This window comes from Pogoniulus pusillus, chromosome 16 (assembly GCF_015220805.1).
Source record: "Pogoniulus pusillus isolate bPogPus1 chromosome 16, bPogPus1.pri, whole genome shotgun sequence".
Taxonomy (NCBI): Eukaryota; Metazoa; Chordata; class Aves; order Piciformes; family Lybiidae; genus Pogoniulus; species Pogoniulus pusillus.
The window spans coordinates 8,779,184-8,801,444 of NC_087279.1; the positions used below are offsets into that span (position 1 = coordinate 8,779,184).

At 43.2% G+C, this 22,261-nt stretch overlaps 1 protein-coding gene and 1 long non-coding RNA gene across 4 annotated transcripts in view; one reads left to right on the forward strand and one right to left on the reverse strand.

Annotated features, from left to right (window-relative positions):
• LOC135182341 (uncharacterized) overlaps nt 1-15,213 on the forward strand; it is a 72,592-nt gene extending 57,379 nt beyond the window's left edge. For both annotated transcript variants that reach the window (XR_010305173.1, XR_010305172.1), the window contains exon 6: nt 15,065-15,213. This is a non-coding gene — a long non-coding RNA (uncharacterized LOC135182341). The remainder of the gene's footprint in view (nt 1-15,064) is intronic.
• PPARG (peroxisome proliferator activated receptor gamma) overlaps nt 1-22,261 on the reverse strand; it is a 99,431-nt gene that overhangs the window by 8,169 nt on the left and 69,001 nt on the right. For both annotated transcript variants that reach the window (XM_064156339.1, XM_064156340.1), the window contains 5 exons: nt 15,198-15,425; nt 12,501-12,670; nt 10,836-10,974; nt 5,268-5,467; nt 2,581-3,031 (listed from right to left, as the gene is read on the reverse strand). In XM_064156339.1, the coding sequence (XP_064012409.1) occupies nt 2,581-3,031; nt 5,268-5,467; nt 10,836-10,974; nt 12,501-12,670; nt 15,198-15,417 (1,180 nt within the window). In that variant the 5' untranslated portion in view covers nt 15,418-15,425. The remainder of the gene's footprint in view (nt 1-2,580; nt 3,032-5,267; nt 5,468-10,835; nt 10,975-12,500; nt 12,671-15,197; nt 15,426-22,261) is intronic.

Here is a 22,261-nt window from a genome sequence, read left to right on the forward strand (position 1 = left end):
CATAGCTGACTGTGAATTCCACACTAAAAGCCATTGGCAGCAAAGCTTAACTGTCTTCACTTGGTCTTTACAGATAACTATTACGATTTCTTGAAGGAGAAAAGAAGTTCTGAATAAAGATGAAAGGATTTTTATAGGAAGGGCTGATTTATATTGGAGTTGGCAATGTTAGGTTCATGGTTAGACTAGGGAACCTTAAGTGTCTTTTCCATCCTAAATGATTTCGTGATTGTAGGATGTTTATATGGATTATGTATGTGTAGGGATACCCTTCAGGTTTATTTGAGAGCTAACTGCTAAAATTTGGTAGGGTTTTTATAGGTCTCTGATTACAAATTCTTCTTTAAAAAAAGTCTGGTTGATAAATCTGTTTTGACACAGTAAATTATTTTTTTCCCTGTGGTTCACTGTCCTCCTGAGAGCTACAATTGTAAGTGTAGTTACCTCATACCTATTTCCCCTAATGCAAGCCAAATTTGGCAAAGCATAGCAGACCTAGTCTTGCAGATTGCACGGTCCCTCTTTGCAATTAGGAGTGGATTTGGAGAGGCCTGCTTCTCATCTGTCAAATTTCATTAGATTAGGAAAGGCAAAATATTGGCATCTTTTGTGCAGCACCCTAAAAGCTTTGGATAATTTCTTCTCCTCCATCAAAGCCAACGCCAGCAACATAATTTCCCTTCCTGAATTAATTCAGAGTCCTCAGGGATGGTTGTGTTCAAAGGTTTGCACAAGAAAATGTCTGCTGGGAGCTGAACTTGTTTGAAGTGGATTTAGTTAGGCTAATAAAGCCTATTGTGATACCACATTTGTAGTGAGTGAAGCACGATGCCAGAGGTAGTTGGATGTGCTTTTAGGCAAAGCTCTACCTCACAACACATATGCACCCTAGCAGCCTGTTTGCTTTTCAAACAATAGCATGTGGTTGTTGGGGTTGATTGCTTCAACATAATTTAATAACTGAATACTCTCTGTTGCTCTGCAGAGGATCTGAATTCAGAGCATTCAGCACATTCTTCCCCTTGATATCTGCAGTGCCATTTGAAGCCAAAATACACACCAATCAGTGGGGTAAAATTCTCTCTGTGCAACCTCGCTAACTTGATAATGTTGGCCAGAGTGAAGACCTTCAGTGTGACCTGAAATGGATAGCTGATAGCTCAGAAACTGTCCCACCCAGAATCTAAGTGAACTGAGGCTGGGTAGCAGTCGCTGATTCATGAATTACCACCAGAATCAATTAGAACATCCTGACTGTTTTGAAAAAGCTGAAAATTCAGTGTCTTTTTAAAAGGTAGTGTTAAATGCTTGTAGGCTGATACCTGGGCTTGCACCTTCATACAGAACCACAGAATCACACAACTGTCAGGGCTGGAAGGGACCTCGAAGATCATCCAGTGCCAACCATCCTGCCATGGGTAGGGACACCTCACACTACAGCAGGCTGCTCAGAGCCCCATCCACCCTGGCCTTAAAATCTTCTAGGGATGAGGCTTCCACCACCTCCCTGGGCAACCTGTTCCAGTGTCTCACCACCTTTGTGGTGAAGAACTTCCCAAGATCCATTCTGAACCTACTCACTTCTTCTTTTGCTCCATTCCCCCTAGTCCTATCACTTCTTGACATCCTGAAAAGCCCTCCCCAGCTTTCTTGTGTCCCCCTTCATGCACTGGAAGGCCACAGTAAGATCTCTTTGGAGCGTTCTCATTATGCTCAAAGTATAATACACAAAGATTAACGCTAGCAGAGCAGCTGAGTAGATCCAAGCAGAGCTGGCACCCAATGCATGCTTTCCTGACACATTAGGAGACCACAGCTTTCCTGAGAAATGCATTCTTTCCTTCCCCTTCTTTTAAAGGCAGACAAAACCTTGCACGTGTGAAAACCAAGCAACAACTATGGAAAACCTCCCCATAACAATCCTGCAAACCAAATCCCATGTATGTTTTGAAACAGTCATGAAGTCAAAGCTATTTGTGTACAATTAGCCAGCCACACCATCTAATTGCATCTTTAAAAATGCCTCATCTAGAATTTTAACTTCCAGAAACTCCTGCCAGTGCAATTCCACCCTTCCTGTTTTCAGACAGCCCTGAATTTGTTTTCTAATGAAATGAGCTGCTGAATCAGCAGCATTTCCAGCTCTGTCATCGATATCAGGGCATTTACATTTTCAGTTTCTGCCTGAAACTGAACACAAATGGGCAAACAACATTAAGAAATCTGAAAACTAATAAAAATGTTCCTATGTGTAAATAAACTCACTTTCAGTTTGTAGTGCTGAGCACTCTCCTGTTCCAACAGGAATAAGAAGTGTCAGTTCTATTATATAAAATATAGAATCACAGAATAGAATCAGAGAGTTGTTTTGCTTGGTAATGACCTTTAGGATCATCTAGCCCACCCATTATTTAACTCTGGCAAGGCTGGAGCTGAACCACATCCCTTGGCACCACATCTTTGTGTCTTTTAAACACTTCCAGAGGTGGACATCCAACCAGCTCCCCGAGGAGCCTGGTTCAGTGTTTGAGAACCCTTGCAGTGAACAATATATTAAATATTAAAGAAGACAGCACTTACCTCCACTTAGTATAATGACAGCTATAAATATTGCCAGGTCACTGTCATCTAATTCCAGTGCATTGAACTTCACAGCAAACTCAAACTTGGGCTCCATAAAGTCACAAAAAGGTTTTCTCAGGCTCTTCAGAAACTCCCGTGTCATGAATCCTTGTCCCTCAGATATGAGAACTCCATCCTTATTCATCAGAGAAGCCAGTAGGGTGTATATGATCTCATGGACCCCGTATTTCAGGAGAGTTACTTGATCATTCAGGTCAAGGTTCACAAAACCTGGAATGTTCTTGGCAAATTCTGTTATCTCCTGCACTGCCTCCACGGAGCGGAACTGGCATCGCTGGAAAATGCGGATGGCCACCTCTTTGTTCTCCTCCTGCAGCGGGGACACGTGCTTGCACTTGATCTGATCTTCTCCCATCATTAAAGAGTTCATGTCATAAATAACAAAAGGCTGAAAAGAAAAGGAGAAGACAATTGACTTTCAAGTGTCCTTTCTCTGAACGTTTGAAGCCTGAGAAACTGAAGCAGCATATAGAGGTGGAACTCAGCAGAAAATAATATGAGGAATACATCAAAGGTAGTTGACCCCAAAGGGTTAAACCTTCATAACCCTAATAAAATAAATGTCCTCACAGTGTTCAAATGATTTACAGAAAGGACAAGTAGTTCTGAAGGACTTCTCACACCCTATGAACCCACATGCTAAACCCAGGGCTCTGGCTGATACATGGAAGGCTATCTTAAAATACCCAGGATTTTTGGCCCTCTTTTGTGGTTTATTTGTTTGAGTTTTCTTTTAGACAAGTTCTATAACAGCAGAATTCAGAGTCTGGACTGCTCATTAACAAAAGTGTGTAATGTTACTCCCTTTACCTGCATTTTAATGGCTTCTATAAACCAGCATCTAGTAAGTGTACAGTGACCTTTGGGACTTCTGATGATAGAACTTCTCTTTTTGATTACTCTATATACTGTCACATCCTTTTCACATCCTATCCTTCTAGAGAAGACTGCAGCTGATATCAACCTTATTGTATTATCTGCTAAATTTAACCTTTTGCTGTTACTTCCTTTAAAAATAACCAAGTAAAGATCTATTTCAACTAAAACAACTCATCCACGGGAAAGAAAAAACAAAGAAGATGATACAAATGGCAGCAGCACAATTCAGAATGCAAGAACGAGTCTGACTCTGAAATACACTCAACTGGAATAAATCAATTTTGAAAGCTGATTAGGAAAAAAACACTGCCAGGAAAATTTTTGTTAGAATCTGGGAATGATTTGTTTCAGAATAGGCAGGAGACGCTCCTGGCTTTAGAGAAGTGGTTAGGTAAGGATTTATTGCATTTACCTGAAGAAATTTTGGATATAAAGATTCAGGTGAACTTTGTGAGTAGGATCTTATGTCAAATGAGCACTTTTTGTCCCAGAAGAGGAGGAGTTACTCATTTGAGTTTTGGCACACTCACTTAGCATATCCAAACGTTTTTAATGAGTGCAGATAAGACAGAACGTGCCAGTTCATCTGTGCCCATAGTTTGATGCTTGTTTTAGTCTGGAGAGGAGAAGACTGAGAGGGGATCTAATTAATGTCTGCAAATGTCCGTGGGCTGGGGGGGGGTCAGGAAGGGATAGGGACAGGGACAGCCTCTGCTCACTTGTGCCCTGGGACAGGACAAGAGGCAGTGGATGTAAACTGCAGCACAGGAAGTCCCACCTCAACATGAGGAAGAACTGTAAGGGTCACAGAGCACTGGAACAGGCTGCCCAGAGAAGAAGAAACCCACCAAAATAACCAAAGAGCAACAATAAAACCAACAAACAAACCAACCCCAACCCAAACAACAACAACATCACCACCACCCTGAAAAACACAACCCCAAAAAACTACCAAAAAACCCACAGGCTTCATTTACACTGAACTAGAGATTTCAAGAGTGGCAGCATAGTGGCAATCTTTCTGTCGCTTAAGTATATCTGTTCAGCTATCAAAGTGAAAAGCTATTAGCAACTAGAGACAGCCAGCCAGTAAAGGAATGATGTGTGAAGAGAGCCTTCTGATTCGATGTTAACTTGTGTTGCTAAATATATTACAGTGGTCCACTTCAGAAATGGTCCCTGAGTTTATCATTTTTTGAGATCAAACACATTTATCTGATCCAGGAAAACCCAGTTAAATGCAGGAAGTCATCAGTGCACCATGGGAATAAATATCACAGTTAGGGGATGAAAAGAGAGATTTTTTTTGCGGTACAGCTGACACTGATAATGTGCTGTGATAATATGACATGGCCTGGATGCTTGAATAGTACAGCAAGCAGTTCCTGACAGCTAGATAGCCATCTGAAACAGATAGTGTGGAAGATAACCTTTGGCAAAGGAGGAGGCAAACGGGAAGAGTGGATCAGAGAATACAAAAAGGTTAAGGTGACCTTCAAATTCTTGTGCTGGTTTCAACTATTTTATGAGGTGAACTTGGCGTTTTTTCAAATAATGTTTACTTATCCTATCTGAAAACATTTCCTGTGTTTCAGACACAGCTTGAAATATGTAGCTGCCAACAACAAAGTTGCCTTTTTTTTTTAAAGAATAAAAAGTGCTGTCAATGTGGTAAACCATTTACTGAAAGAGAGAGAGAAAGAAAGAGGAAAAAAAAACACGTAAAAACAAGAGAGGGAACTAACTGATTTGTCTGTCGTCTTTCCTGTCAAGATTGCCCTCGCCTTGGCTTTGGTCAGAGGGAAGGACTTTATGTATGAGTCATACAAATGCTTGGCAAGTGCTCGGAGATCAGCAGATTCAGGGTTTAACTGGTCGATGTCGCTGGAAATCTCTGCCAAGAGCTTCTCCTTCTCCGCTTGTGGCATTCGCCCAAACCTGATGGCTGAAGAAGATGACAAGCAATTACTACGGCACCTCAAAAAAGCACACTTGGATAGCTCTCAATGGCACCTTTGGGTAGGAGCTCTTCAAGTTTGGGTTACAAGGGTATCTAGGCACACCAGAAAAAGCTGTGCTTCTCTGGTGACATAGCAAACCAGCTGCAGTGCTTTAAAGAAATGTAAACAAGCAAATCTCAGACAGCAAATCTGTGTGCCCAGGCAGCTGGATCACAAGATCCTGCTTAGAAGTGCGCACCTGTTGTCAGCTCACCTTGTAGAGCTGGGGTTAACCACTGGTTCTACCTCCCAGCTAAGTAAAATGGAAAGGATCTTGACGATATTAAAATGCTGTTGACTTAGGGGAGGAACCACCTTTTGCTCTCCTGTTGTTTTGGGCACATCACCATATAGATCTCGGCTTCTTCATTTGTTTAGAAACAAAACACCTACATGCCCTGCAGGAATAAATTCCTAAATAGTTCAACAGGATTTAATGCAGCAAGTGCTAGAAAATGATACCAGAGGAATTAAGGAACGACAGAGAAGGCTGTGTTGGGAATAAAAAAGCCAGAATAGGTTCAGTTCTTTGTGATGACTCCATGAAAGAACAGGACGTATTTCTGCCCAGTTGAATGGTCTCCCACTTGTTCAATACCAACATAAGGCAGGTTGTAAAACTCTTGCTTTTACACCTATACACTTACACCTATGTACTTATACCTGTGTACTTACTATCCAAGACACCAGGAAGAGCTTATAGCTACATTTCAATACCTGAAGGGAGCCTACAAGAAAGCTGGGGAGGGACCTTTTTACAAGGGCTGTAGTGTTATGATGAAGGGGAGTGGCTTTGGGCAGAAGCAGGGAGACTTAGACTGGAGATTAGGGAGAAATTCTTTGCAGTGAGGGTGGGGAGACACTGGAACAGGTTGTCCAGGCAGATTGTGGATGTCCTCTCCTTGTTCAAGGCCAGGTTGGATTAGGCTTTAAGCAAGCTGGTGTAGTGGAATTTGTCCCTGCCCATGGCAGTGGGATGGGAACTAGATGATCTTTAGGGTCCCTTCCAACCCAAACCATTCTATGATTCATATGGAGATGGATTTGGAATATGTTTCATATGAGCCATCAGGATCAAGACTGATTTCTCATGGGGTGTTTCAGTAAGCAGAATTGATCTTTTAATGAAAGCAAGCCAGAATGAAAGAGCATCCAAACAAAAACCAGAAGGAAGAGGTGAGAGACTGTGCTTTGGCTTCGGGAGGAAATAGAAACACTACAAATATTTTCCCTGGATAAAGCAGGAGTGCTGTTAAGATCATGGCTCTGAGTGATTATTCTAGAGATGTGTATTTTGGAAACAACCAGCCACTTGCCTTTTATGAGCTTGCTCGCAGCATGCTGACAGACCAAAATGACACTTTATCTCAGGAAGAAATGATTGTGCCAGAAAGCATAATAACCCTGCTTTGTCACCTATTCTGTTTATTGATCAGTTCTCCCATTTCATGGCTGTAGAAACAAGGTGGTTTGTTTTTATAGCTGCTAAATTCCTCTTTCAGCAAACTCGCTCTCTGAATGATGCTTGCTTGGGTATTCTTAGAGTAACATGTCAGAACAAAAAGCATCCTGAAAGGAAACTCCTTTAAGTACTCATGGATTCACAGATTACATTGGGTTGGAAGGGACCCTCAAAGGTCATCTTGTCCAACCCCACTGCAGTCAGTAGGGACACCTCCAACTAGATCAGGCTGCCCAGGGCTACAGCAAGTCTGATCTTGAATGCCTCCAAGGATGGAGTGTCCAACACATCCCTGAGCAACCTGCTCTTCACCACCCTCATTGTGAGGAATTTCCTGCTAACACCCAACCTACATCTCCTCTGCTCCAGTTTCAAACCATTGCCCTTCATCCTACCACTACAAGGCCTTCTAAACAGTCCCTCCTAAACCTTCCTATAGGTCCCCTTCAGGTATTCAGATGTAGCTCTAAGGTATCCCTGGAGCCAGACTTATTCAGTTAAAAAAAAAAAGAGAAGAATCAAAGTGTTGGCAGCATAATAAAGTTGAAATATTATTACATGCATGTTACAAGAGGCTGTTGCAGGGGCAGCACAGAGGAGTAAAACAGGGGCCCAAGAAAGTGTTAAAATAGTAATATAGCTGCAAAAAGTCTTAAAGGCTAATTAGAAGTCCAGGTGGAGCAGTGCAGCTAGACACTTCTTAAAATCATGCTTTCCTTAAGAGCTGTTATATTCTTGCCTACATTTGGTTTTAGATTAAATAGTAATTTAACATTTCCTAATCTCTGGCCCAAATCTCACCTCTCCCAGAAGCACTACTACCAAATGAGAGGCAGAATTATGAGGAAGTCTTAAAATATCAGGTTTACTCTGCAGGAAAAATCAGCAGGTGTATATTGTTCCATGGGAAACTAGGTTACAAGCACTTCTTTTCTTGACTGCCTGCATGCTGCATTCAGAACCGAGTTAGCTGTAAGAAAGGAAGCTCCTAGCACAGAGAGCTATGACATCCATGCCAGCTCAGGCCAAACTACCTGTGGGTATCACAGAATGCACTGGATGGTTAGCTAACCAAAGTGGTATAGGAGGGGTTATCTCTCACTGGCCTGAAGTCCCCATCCTTGGTTGAAGAGCTCTTAGCTCACACATCTGGCTCTCACTGGTACTAGCAGTCTGCAGGTTGCAGACAGGGCTAAAATGTCCTCTACACAGACGACCTGATTTCACTAAGAATGGAAATGAGGTCTTGCTGTACTATATATTCTGGTCAGCAGGGCCAGGGAAGTGTTTGTGCCTCTTTACTTGGCATTAGTGAGGCTGCATCTGCAATACTGGATTCAGTTTTGGGGTCCTCACTCCAAGAAGGACATTGAAGTGCTGGAGAATATCCAGAGAGGGCAGCAAAGCTGATGAAGGATCTGCAGAACAGGTCTGGTGAGGAGCAGCTAAGGAAGCTGGGATTGTTTAGTCTGAAGAAGAGAAGGCTGAGGGGAGACCTCATTGCTCTCTACAGCTCCCTGAAAGGACGTTACAGTGAGGTGGGAGTTGGTCTCTTTTCCCTAGTATCAGGCAACAGAATGAGAGGAAATGGCCTGAAATTGTGCCAGGAGAGGTTTAGGTTGGAGATTAGAAAATTTTCTTTCCTGCAAGAGTTGTCAGGCATTGGAACAGGCTGCCAAGGGAGGTGGTGGAGTCATCTTCCCAGGTGGTATTCAAAAGCTACATAGATGTGGCATTTCTGGACATGGTTTAATGGCCATGGTGGTGTTAGGTTGAAGGTTGGACAAAGAGGTACTTTCCAATCTGGTCTTGTAGGAGGTGTCCCTTGCCTGTGGCAGGAGGTTGGAACTGGTTGTTCTTTAGTGTCCCTTCCAAACCAAATCATATTTTGATTCTATGATTCTATGAAGTCCTCTGCTTAGGGGTGCTTCAGAACAGAATCTGAGCAACTAAGGGTTAAAATAGAGGATCTCTGAAGCTAGAGAAGGAAAGGAAAACAATATTTGAAGCATGAGAACACAACTGTCTTTTTTAACCTTCAACCAAGTGGTATGTGGCATTTATACATGAAAAGATGTGGCTGTAGCTGCTGTCTCCCTGCACCTCCTAGTTTTGCAAGTGCCTGTTCATTTCGTAGTGATAGGTCTGTGCAAAAGCTGTTATGGATTGGAACCTTCAGGCACAAAGAATCCACATTCTGATCCCAACAAATGAAGTCTCAGTACTCAAATGGTCAAACTTTAACCAGTAGGCGTAACATAGAAAGACGTCTTGGTGTCACTGGCCCTTGCACTTCTCTGCGTGCTCCTTTCTATTCTGCCCTGGCAGTGGCTGAGCAGGAAGACATTGCAGGTGAAATGTGAACTGAAAGAATATTTCTTGGGGCCTTTACATTACTAAGCCAGGGAGAACAGTCGTGGCCCTCTCCTTCTCGATAGCACTGCACATGGTTCCCATTGACTTAATTTGGAGCAGCGTTGCTAAGTTATGAGAGAATTTGGCATGCACCTTGAAAATAGTATTAATGAAGCCTCCTGAATTACTGTTAAAATACCCACAGTAGCATTTCAGAATTAGATTTATTTTTAAGTGTTGCTGCTGCATCCCAGGAACTTGAAAACCAGATTTTCTATTAGGAAAATATTTCCCATAGCAATTTACATTCAGTTCATGTATTAACTTCGCAAACCACAGCTGAGTTTTCCTCTTGGGGACTCTGCACTCCTTTTTTTTGTTGTTGTTGTTTAATATTGAAAATAATGAATGTTCTAAAAAAACCACAAAGAAATTATTTTCCCAGTCATGTTTGCAATTCTTTACCCTTAAAATTACATAAGTCTCTATGTTATGACATTTAATTCCTGTTTTTACTCTGCTTTGCCAAAGCAAGGCAGCAAAAAATAATATCTTCATCATGTCTTTCTGTCCAAATATTTGGAAGTATTTCCACAGGAATTGAGGCACGATTTCAAAGTTCAGAGGGACTTCACTCTAGATTGTGTGCAAGAGAGGGGTATCACGATACGCTGAGTGCTGGCTGCTCACCTGCTGCGCAGAAGGCAGTCACAGAACCATACAACACCCTTCCAATCTAAGATTACATGTTCAAGATGGAAAATGCTGCCAACAGTTCACAGATGGGAAGGGGGAATCACCTCTGGGTGGTGGAGAGGTCAAGACTGCATATTACACAAGGGTTACAGCTGGACACACTGTATGATGAGAGGCTGAGAGCTGAATGAGCATGCTGAGAAACACTACGCTCCTACTCAGCACACATTGCAATCTATGCCCAGCTGTGAGGGTCCTAGGAAGGAGGACAGGTTGTTTTTAAAACAGGACAAGGTCTGGTCCAGTCATTCAAGTATGCTGTGTTCTAGGTTGAAGAGGTGTGCTGGTGATGCTAGCAGCCCATGCATCCCATTCAAGTTGATAATAGTCACAAATTGCCTAGTCCATTTTTCATAAATTGAAGTTGTCTGCTTACAGGAAAGGGAGCTGCAGCATGAAGAAGAGTCTTGCCAGAAAATAAGACAATGAACTGAAGGGTAACAGTAGGAGTAAGGGTCAGGAAGAACAGTATGATGAGTAAGAATGATGGAGAGTAAAACCAGCTTATATATTATGGGACATATTGACAAGTGCAGATCTCTCCCTGTCTGATGCCGATACTGAAAGTAATCTCCAGTCATATGCATTGCCTCCTAAGCTCCATCTCTCTGACACACATTTCTAAAGCACCTAGTGTAAAGAAACAGAAATCCAAGCAGCACATGGAGTAACCATGTTAATGTTTGATGGTGTTTCTCAGCTGAAACAGCACTGCTCCAGACTCTGCTCTGTGCACTTACCATTGTGGGACATTCCCACGGCGAGGCACTTCTGAAACCTGCAGTACTGACATTTGTTTCTGCTCTTCTTGTGGATGCGGCAGTTCAGATCACACCTGTCGTAAATTAGCTTTAGCCTGATTGTTCTTCGAAAGAAGCCCTGCAGAAACACAAAACCATACAAAAGGTGGCATCCTGGCTTCTATCAGGAGTAGTGTGGCCAGCAGCACCAGGGCTGTCATTCTGCCCTGTACTGGCACTGGTGAGGCTTTACCTTGAGCACTGTGTGCAGCTCTGGGCCCCTCACTGCAAGAGAGATATTGAGGTGCTGGAGAGGGTCCAGAGGAGAGCAATGAGACTGGGGAAAGGATTGGAGGGGAAGGCTTATGAGGAGAGGCTGAGGGAGCTGGAGGTGTTTAGCCTGGAGAAGAGGAGGCTCAGGGTTTTGGGTCCTTACTGTCCTCAAGATAATGAAAATAAGATGGGGAATTTCACATGAAACTCTCTATTCTTTTTCTTTTAACTCAGTGAATTATTAATTTCTTTCTCTGCCATTTCTTTTCTTGTACTTGAGGATGGTCAATTTTGACACCTTTTTTTTGTTGTGTGTTACAGATGTTAAACATCATTGGAGTATTAAAGTGGAGAGTCCCATTCTTTAATACCATTAACCTTTTCTCTAGTCATCTAGGTGTGTGTGAATTGGGTGAAGGAACAAATCAATCAGAATAAGAGAGTCTGAATTTGCTCTGAGTATTGAGTGTTGGGCATGAGTCTGCTTTTGCTGTGTTCTGGGAAGTCAGATTCCACAAGTGACAGCCAAGACAGCAGGAATGAAACATAGATGCACTCTGAATGCAGAGCTGACAAAAGCAGAAGAAATGCACACATATTGCTCATAAAACAGCAACAGAAAGAATTAAAAAGCACACTGTATTTTAAAAACCTCCCACTTATCAAGTCATAAAGTATATGCAGGATATGTGGAACAATTCGCTTTTGAAAGCACAAATCCCTGCTTTTGCCAAGGGCTGTCGTTAGTAGGTCCAGAGAGGTTCTCCTGTCCCTCTACTCTGCCCAGGTGAGGCCATGTCTGGAGTACTGTGTCCAGTTCTGGGCCTCCCAGTTCAAGAGGGACACTGAACTGCCTGAGAGAGGCCAGCACAGAGCCCCAAAGCTGATTAAGTTATGAGAGTTATGAAGGGTGGTTAAGGGAATGGAACCTCTCTGGTATGATGAGAGCCTGAGGGAGCTGGGGCTCTTTAGCTTGGAGAAGAGGGAACTGAGAGGTGACCTCATCAGTGTTTATAAATATGTAAAGGTGAGTGCCAGGAGGCTGGGGCCAGATTCTGCTCGGTGATGCCCAATGACAGGACAAGGGGCAATGGTGGAAGCTGAGGCATAGGAAGTTCCATGTAAACATGAGGGATTGTTTCCCTGTGAGGGTGACAGAACTCTGGAACAGGCTGCCCAGGGGGTTGTGGAGTCTCCCTCTCTGGAGGTATTCAAACCCCACCTGGACGCATTCCTGTGTGAGCTGGCATAGGTGATCCTACTCTGGCAGGAGGGCTGGACTGAATGATCTTCCAAGGTCCCTTCCAGCCTGACATTCTGTGAGTCTGTGATTATTGAGATGAAAATAGCATCAAACCTTACTTCAGCAAGCACGGGTTTGTGCCAGCTCACCTTGCAGCCCTCGCAGGCGTGCACACCGTAGTGGAAGCCGGAGGCTTTGTCCCCGCACACGCGGCACTCGATAGCCATGAGGGAGTTGGAAGACTCCTCGTGAGGTTTGTTGTACAGCTGAACTTTTTCTGAGAAGTAGGGTGGGGAAGGAGGCTCCATTTTGATTGCACCTGTGTAGAGAGAAGATGTAAATTATAAACTGAAAGTATAATTAAATAAGTAGCAGAGACAGCAAGGAATAATCAGAAGCAATCACGGCAAATGTAGCCAGACTCATAGGTCTGCCTCCTAATACAAACCCAGCCCAGAACAGAGGATGTAGAGGGACCTAGCCCCCAAACAGCTGTTTTGCTGGCAGCATATAGGCTGACAAAGCTTGGAGAAGCAGATTCTGAAGTAGAAAATGTATTACAGATTCAGTTTTCAGCTCTGTAGTGCAGAATGATTTGAAGATGGGGATATTAAAAATTTACATATGGGGAAGCCAGACTTGAAAGGTCTCAACTTTTCTCACTGTCTGACCTTGCTGTATTGCTTTTAAGCTGTTCAGAGCTACTGCAGGGAGCTGCACTGGAGGCTTTAGTTAAAAAGAAATAACTAGCAGATCTACACATTTATAGATTCATAGGCACATGGGATGGTTTGGGTTGGAACAACTTCCACTGGCCCAAGTTGCTCATGGCCTCAGCCAGCTTGGCCTTGAACACTCCAGGGAAGGGTCTTGTGACTTGCCTGGGCACCCTGTTCCACTGTCTCCCCACCCTCACTGTAAAGAATTTCCTCCTAATATCCAGTCTAAATCTACCCTCCTCAAGCTTCAGTCCATTGCCACTCATCCTATCCCTACAAGCCCAGCTCTCCTGTAGCCCCCCCCCCCCCAGGTACTGGAAGCCTTCTATAAAGTCTCTATTAAGAGCCACATTTTCTCCAGGCTAAACAGCCCCAACTCTCTCCGCCTGACATTGAGTAATATGTTATTGGATTATATGTATTGGATATTTAAAGCAATTTCTCTCTTTGCCAGGAAACACTCTTCAGCTTTGGATGTAGCTCAGAGACACATATTCTCTTCTCAGAGCTTCTAATGATGAGAGTAATTTGTAACAGTGATCGTGCTCAAACAAATTGAGTAACTTTAAATCAATCATGACTGGCCATAGAAGAAAGTTGTGGCATTTGACACTGTAATATTGCTGCTCTAGTTGAAGGTGACCTTGCTCACTGCAGGAGGGTTGGTCAAGGTGACCTTGAGAGTCCCTTCCAACCCAATGCAATCTGTAATTCTGTGATAGTATTACATCAGGGTACATCTCAGGAGGGACACAGTGCTACAAGTGAACATTTTTCTTTCCCAGATCAGTTAAGTTGTACAGAGTTTTCTTCTCTATATACACTAGGAATGAAAAAAGAGAAGTGGAAAATTGTGCAAGTAAAAATAAGAGGGATTTATCCTACCCTAACTCTGCTGCACTCTCTAGCTTGTTAGTCAAGTGTTGCGAACGTTTCTAATTAAACAAAAGAAAAACATTCTGAGCCTGGAAAGTGTCTTTTAGTTCTCAAGCAGCACCTGCTTCTCTGCAGAGCTAAAACTAAATACCATGAATTCCCTAGCAAGAATTCCCTGAAAGCATTCCTGCACAGATTACTTCAAAGAAAAAGGATGTCAGATCTCTGTTGGCAAGGAGGGTCTCTAAAAAGACTGCGGCCACAGTTAACCTCACACTCCTACTTTGAGCAGGAATGCAGTAATTTACTTAAAAAGACATACAGAATCCCAGAATCAACCATCACTTCCTTTCTTTAACAGGAGAGTGCTCTGTGATTTTGCTTTAACTGACTGGCAAAGAGCAGCAACTTTATATAGAATATAAATAATAACAACCTATGCAGCTCCAAGGTTATGCCTATGTTAGGAACACTGATAGGAATTATGCCAACATTGTGACTCACAGGTAGTCAGGATTTTGACTCCAGCAGTCTCCTAGGCAGTCTGGAATGTAAAAGCTACACATATCAATAATTAATATGTTATGTAGGCTGGGGCATTTTTTTAACAGCCAGGCCACCCAGAGGCAGGCCTGGATGTTAAGCTAGATTTAGTTTCAACATTAAGAAGAAATTTTTCCCTGTGATGAGAGTGGTGAGGCACTGGAACAGGTTGCCCAGAGAAGTTGTGGAGGTTGCAAGCTTGGAAATGTTCAAAGCCAGGTTGGATGGGGACTTGAGCAAGCTGCTGTTGAGGTGTCCCTGCCCATGGCAGTGGGGGGGGGGGCCTGGAACTAGATAATCTTTAAATTCCCTTCCAACTGAGACCATTCTATGATTCTGTAATTCTCTGATTCTATTTATTCTGCACTGTGTTCCCAGCACTTCAAAGGACATTTTACACATGAGACACGTGAAGAGGAGATTGGAGGCTTCACAAACCCATGGTGTGGTCCACAGGTCTCATAAAAAGAGTTCAATCTTATTTTGGACATCTTATGACACCTCACCTGATCTTCAACTGCTGTTCTGGAAGGGTGACTGTCTGCTATATGAATTCTATCTTTCCTGTCTTGTAGGCACCCCTGATGAGCCAGAAGACCAGCATCTAGACATCTGACTACCTGTAAATCCTCTCACTGATAGAACACTTCCCAGAGAACAGAGCAAGTATGAACAGGAAGGAAGTACTGCACGAAATGAGGAGCATACTTTGGCAATCCTGGAGCTTGATGTCGTATTTGTAATCGATGCTTGTCTGATCCGTTCTTGCCAGAGGAATATCTTCATAGTGAGGTGAAGAAATGCTTGAAAAATCGACGGTGGTGAAGGGCTTTATGTCAAAGGAATGTGTGTGATCCTCCATGGCAGACAGGTCCACTGGGCTGATTCCAAAATTAATGGGCCAAAACGGCATTTCTGTATCAACCATTGTAATCCCTGCAGGCAGAAAAAGAGAAACAGGCAGGTTAAAAGAAGCTGAGGTCGAGCTCAAGTTGACCTCCAAGCTCATCCAGTCCAACCTAGCACCCAGCCCTATCTAATCAACTAGACCGTGGCACTAAGTGCCTCATCCAGGCTTTTCTTGAACACCTTCAGGGATGGTGACTCCACCACCTCCCTGGGCAGCCCATTCCAATGGCAAATCACTCTCTCTGGGAACAACTTCCTCCTAACATCCAGCCTAGACCTCCCCTGGCACAACTTGAGACTGTGTCCCCTTGTTCTGTTGCTGGTTGCCTGGGAGAAGAGAGCAACCCCCACCTGGCTACAGCCTCCCTTCAGGTAGTTGTAGACAGCAATGAGCTCTGCCCTGAGCCTTCTCTTCTCCAGGCTGCACACCCCCAGCTCCCTCAGCCTCTCCTCATAGGGTTTGTGCTCCAGGCCCCTCACCAGCTTTGTCGCCCTCCTCTGGACACCTTCCAGCACCTCAACATCTCTCTTGAATTGAGAGGCCCAGAACTGGACACAATACTCAAGGTGTGGCCTGACCAATGTTGAGTACAAGTAGTTGGTATTAAGTAGTGCTGCCTTTCCTGCAAATAACCAGCCTATTTGAGAGCTTTACTCATTCAAGTACCCCACACGTTTCATCCCACAGTCTTAAACCCAAGGCTCATGGAAATTGAATTTGTGACCTTCCCAAATTCCCTGTGTATTTATGCAATCTTGAAAGGAGTAAACAAAACAAAACCCTTCAACCTGCAGAAATCTTCAGCAAATCAAGTGAATTCAGATGGAGATACCCAAATCTAAAATTAGCTGAACCAACATCCTTGATTCAGAGATATTTCAGCTACGACAAAATCTGTAAGTAGCAGCAAGTGTAGAACAGTGTTTTGTAACTTGGGGCTGCTTTTAATTTATCGTGTTTTATAAAAAGAACATTCTCATCTAAAAATAGAGCAAATATTATGGAGCTGAAACAACTTGGTCACTCTGGCTGTTTCATTTGGACTTTAGACCCAATCAAGTAAGTGGCCTTTAACCTCTAGATAACAGCAACTTGGAGTTGATCTACTTTGAATCAAAACTGCTCTGTCACACTGCCTCAACTCCTGTGGCAAAATCCTTGTAGAGAAGGGTCCTTCTCTAAAATTTTGAGGTCATTCTTTGTTTTGGCAGGCCTACAGGTAAGGAACACAGTGACTGCCCTCCCCATCAACTCTGCTGAAATGCTAACGTAGGAATGGATGGAAATGGTCATGGTTCTCTTAATCTTTCCTCAGGGAAGTCACCATTATTCTTCCAGCTCTTAGGACTCGCAGCACAACTCTTCAGTGCTTCTGATTTGAACACTGACAGCAAAGGTTGTAAAATATCTTTGTTACTCTTCAGTTTTGGATAAGCAATTCTCACTGCAACAGGAACAACTCTACCTCATGTGGCACAACATCCATATTTGCCCTAGTAGAAAGGAAGAAGGGGAACCAACAGCACCTTCTTGCTGCCATTCCTAATACTCCATAACTGATAGAGTCCTGCAGAGCAAGCAGTGTTTAAGGATGAGACAATCTCATGTTAGCCTTAATGAAAGTAAGATCTACCTATGAGTAACCAACAGAATTTCTAACTGCCATGAGTGAAGCTTATCAGGTGAGTGTGCATTTTAGGTTGTTGTGGCACCTTGATGTTATATAGTGTCTTCCAAATAGTCTCTTTTTCTGCAAGCATGAAGGGCAAGTCCCTGGCCATCAACACTGGGAGCTGCCTTCCTTAAATATATTTCCAAATAAAGCAATAAAATAGAATAGACTTCTTCTTCTTCAGAGTCCATTTTTTTTTGGCAGTTAACCTGGGTGTTCTTTAAAAAAGGTAAGGTAAAAACAACAGACACCTAAAAATCCAATCGTTGGTTTATAGTTCTTTAAGTGTGTGGTACTGAGGAGTGGTGCCCACTTTGATTCTGGAGGGGCTGCCTCAAGGCTGAAGAGGAAGGATGGCTACATGCATGGCCCTAGTGATGGCCAAGTGCATCCTGTGGAATCCATAGGTGCACCCATGAAGTTACTGTGTGGCCAAGAGACAACTGCAGGCAACCCTGGCATCAGAAGGAAGTCGGACTCATGCCGACAGCTGTTCTGGCATAGACATCTCCCCTGCACTAGAAGAGCAGCTGAAGAGGCTTGAGTATATGCAAGAGCATGCTCCAGTCACTGACTGCACAGAATCACTTGCCACTGGTTTCAGGTTTTGTAGTGCACACACACAGCAGGTGTAAAAATCAGACAGTTTTCCTGCATCACCCATGAAGCCTCTATTAAGAATATTCTCACAATATTGAGGTGTCTTCACTTTCTATTTTCAGCTTGAAAGGCTTCAGTTTGCAAACCCCTGTGAGCTAAACAGCAAGGGAAAGCTGCTCTAGACTGGACTTCATCAGACAGCAAATGGCTGTGATGGAGTCTCCATCTCTGGAGGGATTCCAAACCCATCCACCTGGACATTGTGATCCTGGGCAGCCTTCCCTGGGTGACCCTGCTTTAAGCCAAGGGCTGGCCTGGGTGATCTCCAGAGGTCACTTCAAACCCACACCATGCTGAGATTTTGCAGAATTTGCATAGGTATAACATAATTATTATGAAACTCCTGAATTACAACACAGTGTGTGCATTAAGTTCACCTCATCCAGACGAACTGCAGCTTAGAAAGACAATCATATAAATCCAGAGGCCTGCCTTGCCAGGCACGGATTCCAAAAGCTAAGAGGGTGTAGTTGTGCCTTAGCAGGAACTTGCTGCACCATCAGCACAGCCAACCTGTTTCAGCACTAACACCAGAGCCATTTTGGCCAGGCATTGGGAGAGTCTGTCCATGGAGGTGGTGAAGTCGCCAGCCCTGGAGGTGTTCAAGAAACTCTTGGGCATGGCACATGAGGCCATAGTTTAATGGCCATGGTAGTCTTGGGTTGAAGGTTGGACTTGATGATCCTAGAGGTTTTTTCCCAACTGAAACCATTCAGTGATTCATGGTAAAACTATTTCTAGCCCAGAAGCATGGTGGTTTGAATTTTTACTGTGCTGAAGAAGCATCAAAATAAAAATACATAAATCAGAGGTAATCTGTCACTGTAACCATCACTTAATGTGAGAAGCTGCATTTCACACATGCTGTTATTTCTGTAGTAATGGTGGGGTTTTTCTGTGCATCTGTTCACATCACACACACACACACATCCTGCTTGCTGGGAATAAAGGAAGCAAAAATGCTACACTGAATTACACTGAAGAGAAACCCAGGCAATTGTGGGTGCACCTATCAGCTACCAGGAGTCACAAAGCAATTGCATTTTATACTACTCATATTTCTGCCCCGGGGCAATAAAATCTGGAATCAGCACCCATTTACAATTCTTTCAGAAAGGCCTATAGAAACCCCACCCCTCCCAGAGGTTAACTTTGGAAGAGCAGCAGTATCAATTCTTCTGACCTTCAGCAAGCTAAAAAGGCTTTGCCAAATCATTCCACTAAAAAAAAGAAAAGCCTAGTTTCACTTGGAGGTCCACAAAGGTAACTAGCAATGCTATTGCACAGGCACAGCTGCACACAGGTGTGTCACTCTGAAGCCTTCTGTTACTAACAGAATCCCAGCCTGCTGAGGTTGGAAGGGAGCTCGAGATCATCCAGTCCAACTCCTGTGCAAAAGCAGAGTCACACACAGCAGCTTGCCCAGGATCACAATGTCCGAGTGGCTTTGGAATCTCTGCAGAGAATGAAACTCCACAACCTGCTCCAGAACTCCAGCACCCTCACACCCAAGAAGTTTGTAATCATATTCAGGTGGAATTCCTGGGTTCTGATTTTTGCCCATTTCCACTTGATCTGTCACTGGACACCACTGAGAAAAGTCTGGCTCCATCCTCTCACCCTCTCACTCTAGCTCTTGCTGAGCATTGATCAGATTCCCCTCTCAGGCTGCTCTTCTCCAGGCTAAAGAGGCCCAGGTCCAGATATTCCAGGCCTCTCAGCATCTGTGTAGCCTCTGTGGGACTGTCTCTCCAGTAGTTCCCTGTCTCTCTCAAACTCTAGGGAGCCCAGAGGCAGACTCAGCACTGCAGACATTTATATGTCTATGTCTGTGTCTGTGTGTGGGAGAAATGGAGACCCTGCTGGTTTTGCCTAATCTTGGTTTTCCTCATTGCTGTACAAAAAACCCCAAATTCTGTGCTTTCCCTGCTGTGGGGATTATATTTCTATTGCTTACTGTGATATCTGTGGTAAAGGATTATTTACCTCCTGGATTTTGTGGTCAGAGAAGGCCTTTCTCTCATTACGCACATCTCTCTGATCTGGCTGGCTGGAGAAAGCCAAAGCAGCAGTGTGACCTTGCATACAGCTACACCAATCCAGAGCTACTTTGCAGAGATGCCAGCATTTCAGAGCAATCTTGAAGATGTCAGTGTGATAGATTCTGTCCTGCAAGAATATCTAAGGTCAAATCAATCACAAGACAGCTGTTTTGTGCTTCTTTTCTCTGTTTCTGGGTGACAAGGTGCATATTAGAGCATTCCTTTGTACAACAAACCCGTGATACCATGCTAGTATTCTTCAGAAACAGATTTGAATTAAGAGAATGTTCAGACTTGCTCAGGATTTGAGTGTTAAGATCCAAGTGTTTCCTTACAGCTGTGGAATTTGAATCTTCACATGGGCAAAGTCAAATTATAGATAACCTGTTCAACTTAACATCATTTGCTGTCACACTGCAAACAAAATGGCTGTTACTGTTCAGACTAATTGATGTCATTAAAGGTTTTGTTCAGTGTAGTATTCGTGTGCCACTTTTAGTCTTGCATTATTGAAAACTAAAATGGGAAACCTGTTCCCCTCTATTAGTTTACAGATAGTTCTGTTTTGCTGTGAGGTTGCTTGATTTCTGCTGCATGCTTTGTATTTTCCCTCTGTATAAATCATTAATGCCATCATCTCCCTCTGGAAAAAAGAAATCTCATTGCAGCCTTCTCATGGCTTAAAAAAACCCCAACCCTAAACACTAAAACACCCACAGCACCAGTACAGCAAATAGGCTACTCCAAAGTGCTTTCATAAAACTCACAGATATTCACATGAGATCTAGGTAATAAAAACACAATCAGCAGAGGTTAAAAAGATTTTCCATGGGCAAAAACTCTTCTCAGCCAGCAGCAGACTATGCAGAGTAGTAGCAGAGATGTTATTCGCATGAAGTCAGATGAATATGCTTTAACATCCAATTATCAAAAAGACCAGAAGTGAGAAAGAGAATGCTGCTGAGATAACATTAAAGCACTGAGATAGCAAACTAATTGTTATGACTCCCTTTAGCTGCATTTGATCTCTTGTAGCCAGCTGCTAACTATTATCTCTAAGGAAGTAAAAAGATGGCACATGAGCTCATCTGATACGTCTGAGCCAGCTTACAGTTAGTTAACCTGGTGCTGGTTGTGAGCACTCTCACGACCATTAAGTTACACCCTCCGGTAGCAATTGCAAAGGGAATTGATTTCCAGTTCCTAAGGAAGTTATTCAGGGTGGTTTTCATGTTAGGAAAACACAAAATAGAACAGAAGAGATTAGCATGGTATGAAAAACATCTTGGATCACAGGCTGCTCTTTACCATAAACACTACCTGCACTCAGTTAACCTGACAGGCCTGTTGCACTACATTCTAGACACACTCTTTCCAGACAAAACTACCAAAATATGACCCTAGAGGTATTTAATGAAGCAACCAGACCATCCTAACCTCATAGGAGTTGCAGAAAAGCAGAAGGAAAAGAAGAAATAGTTAAAGCCTCTCAGCTTTGAAACGTTACTAAAACCAAGGCAAGGAACGGTATAATTATACTACACGGATAGGTATCAATATGGACAAACATGCATGGTTTAAATGCTGGGGTCTGGGTTTGTTGGGTTTGAAATTGAAACACATTTCAGGGAACAGTTTGAATTTCATCTCCTGTCTAGAGGTGTCAAGAGTTTGTCAAGCAAACTCACATGCAAGTACTGCAGAACTCTTTGACCAGCTAATTAAAGCAGGCTCAGATTGTCCCTGAAGGAATGTCATATCTAAGTTGATTAAGATCACATAACCAAGTTCTAGCTTTTAAGGAAACTTTAGAGGTGGTGAAGGGTCAGCTTGATATTCCTCTATAGTTGGTTTATTTATCTACTTCAGAGGAATGACAACAAAATGTTTTATGTGTGCCTTGCCAAAATACATCTCCCCAGAATGATGGCACCACATCCTCTGAATTAAATACTCTAATTGATCTTTCAGAAGAGAACATTGCCAAAGGACTCTTAAGAAGAGAAAGGAGTCTTATGAGAAAACAATTGCATTCCTCTTTCAATAACTCAGCACTCTAATTGCCTCTGACACAGAAATTCAGTGTGGCAATGGCCAAGTAGCTCAAGCCAATATTGTCATCAGTGCCGTTTTTTAGGTCCTAAATGTGAGGCACGGGGTCTGGTGATACACTGTGTTCGGAAAGCTGATGATGCCTGGAAGGTGGAGATGGTCATTAGTTCTAGGGAGACCTGGAGAAACGGTACCACTTTGTCCTAGTCATTGTTCTTCTGGTTATTTAGAGACAATTGCATCATCTCACCATGATTATTTTTTCCTGGAGGAAAAAAATAGATGCTACTCTTTAGGGTTTTGTCTCAGTTTTCCATGTGTCCAGTGAGAGAATATTTCATCCTCCTCCCCCCTTCCTATTTTCTACATTATCACTAAAACAGCAATCTTCTTCAACAGGGATGATATTACTGTACCAAATGTTCATTTTCCTGAC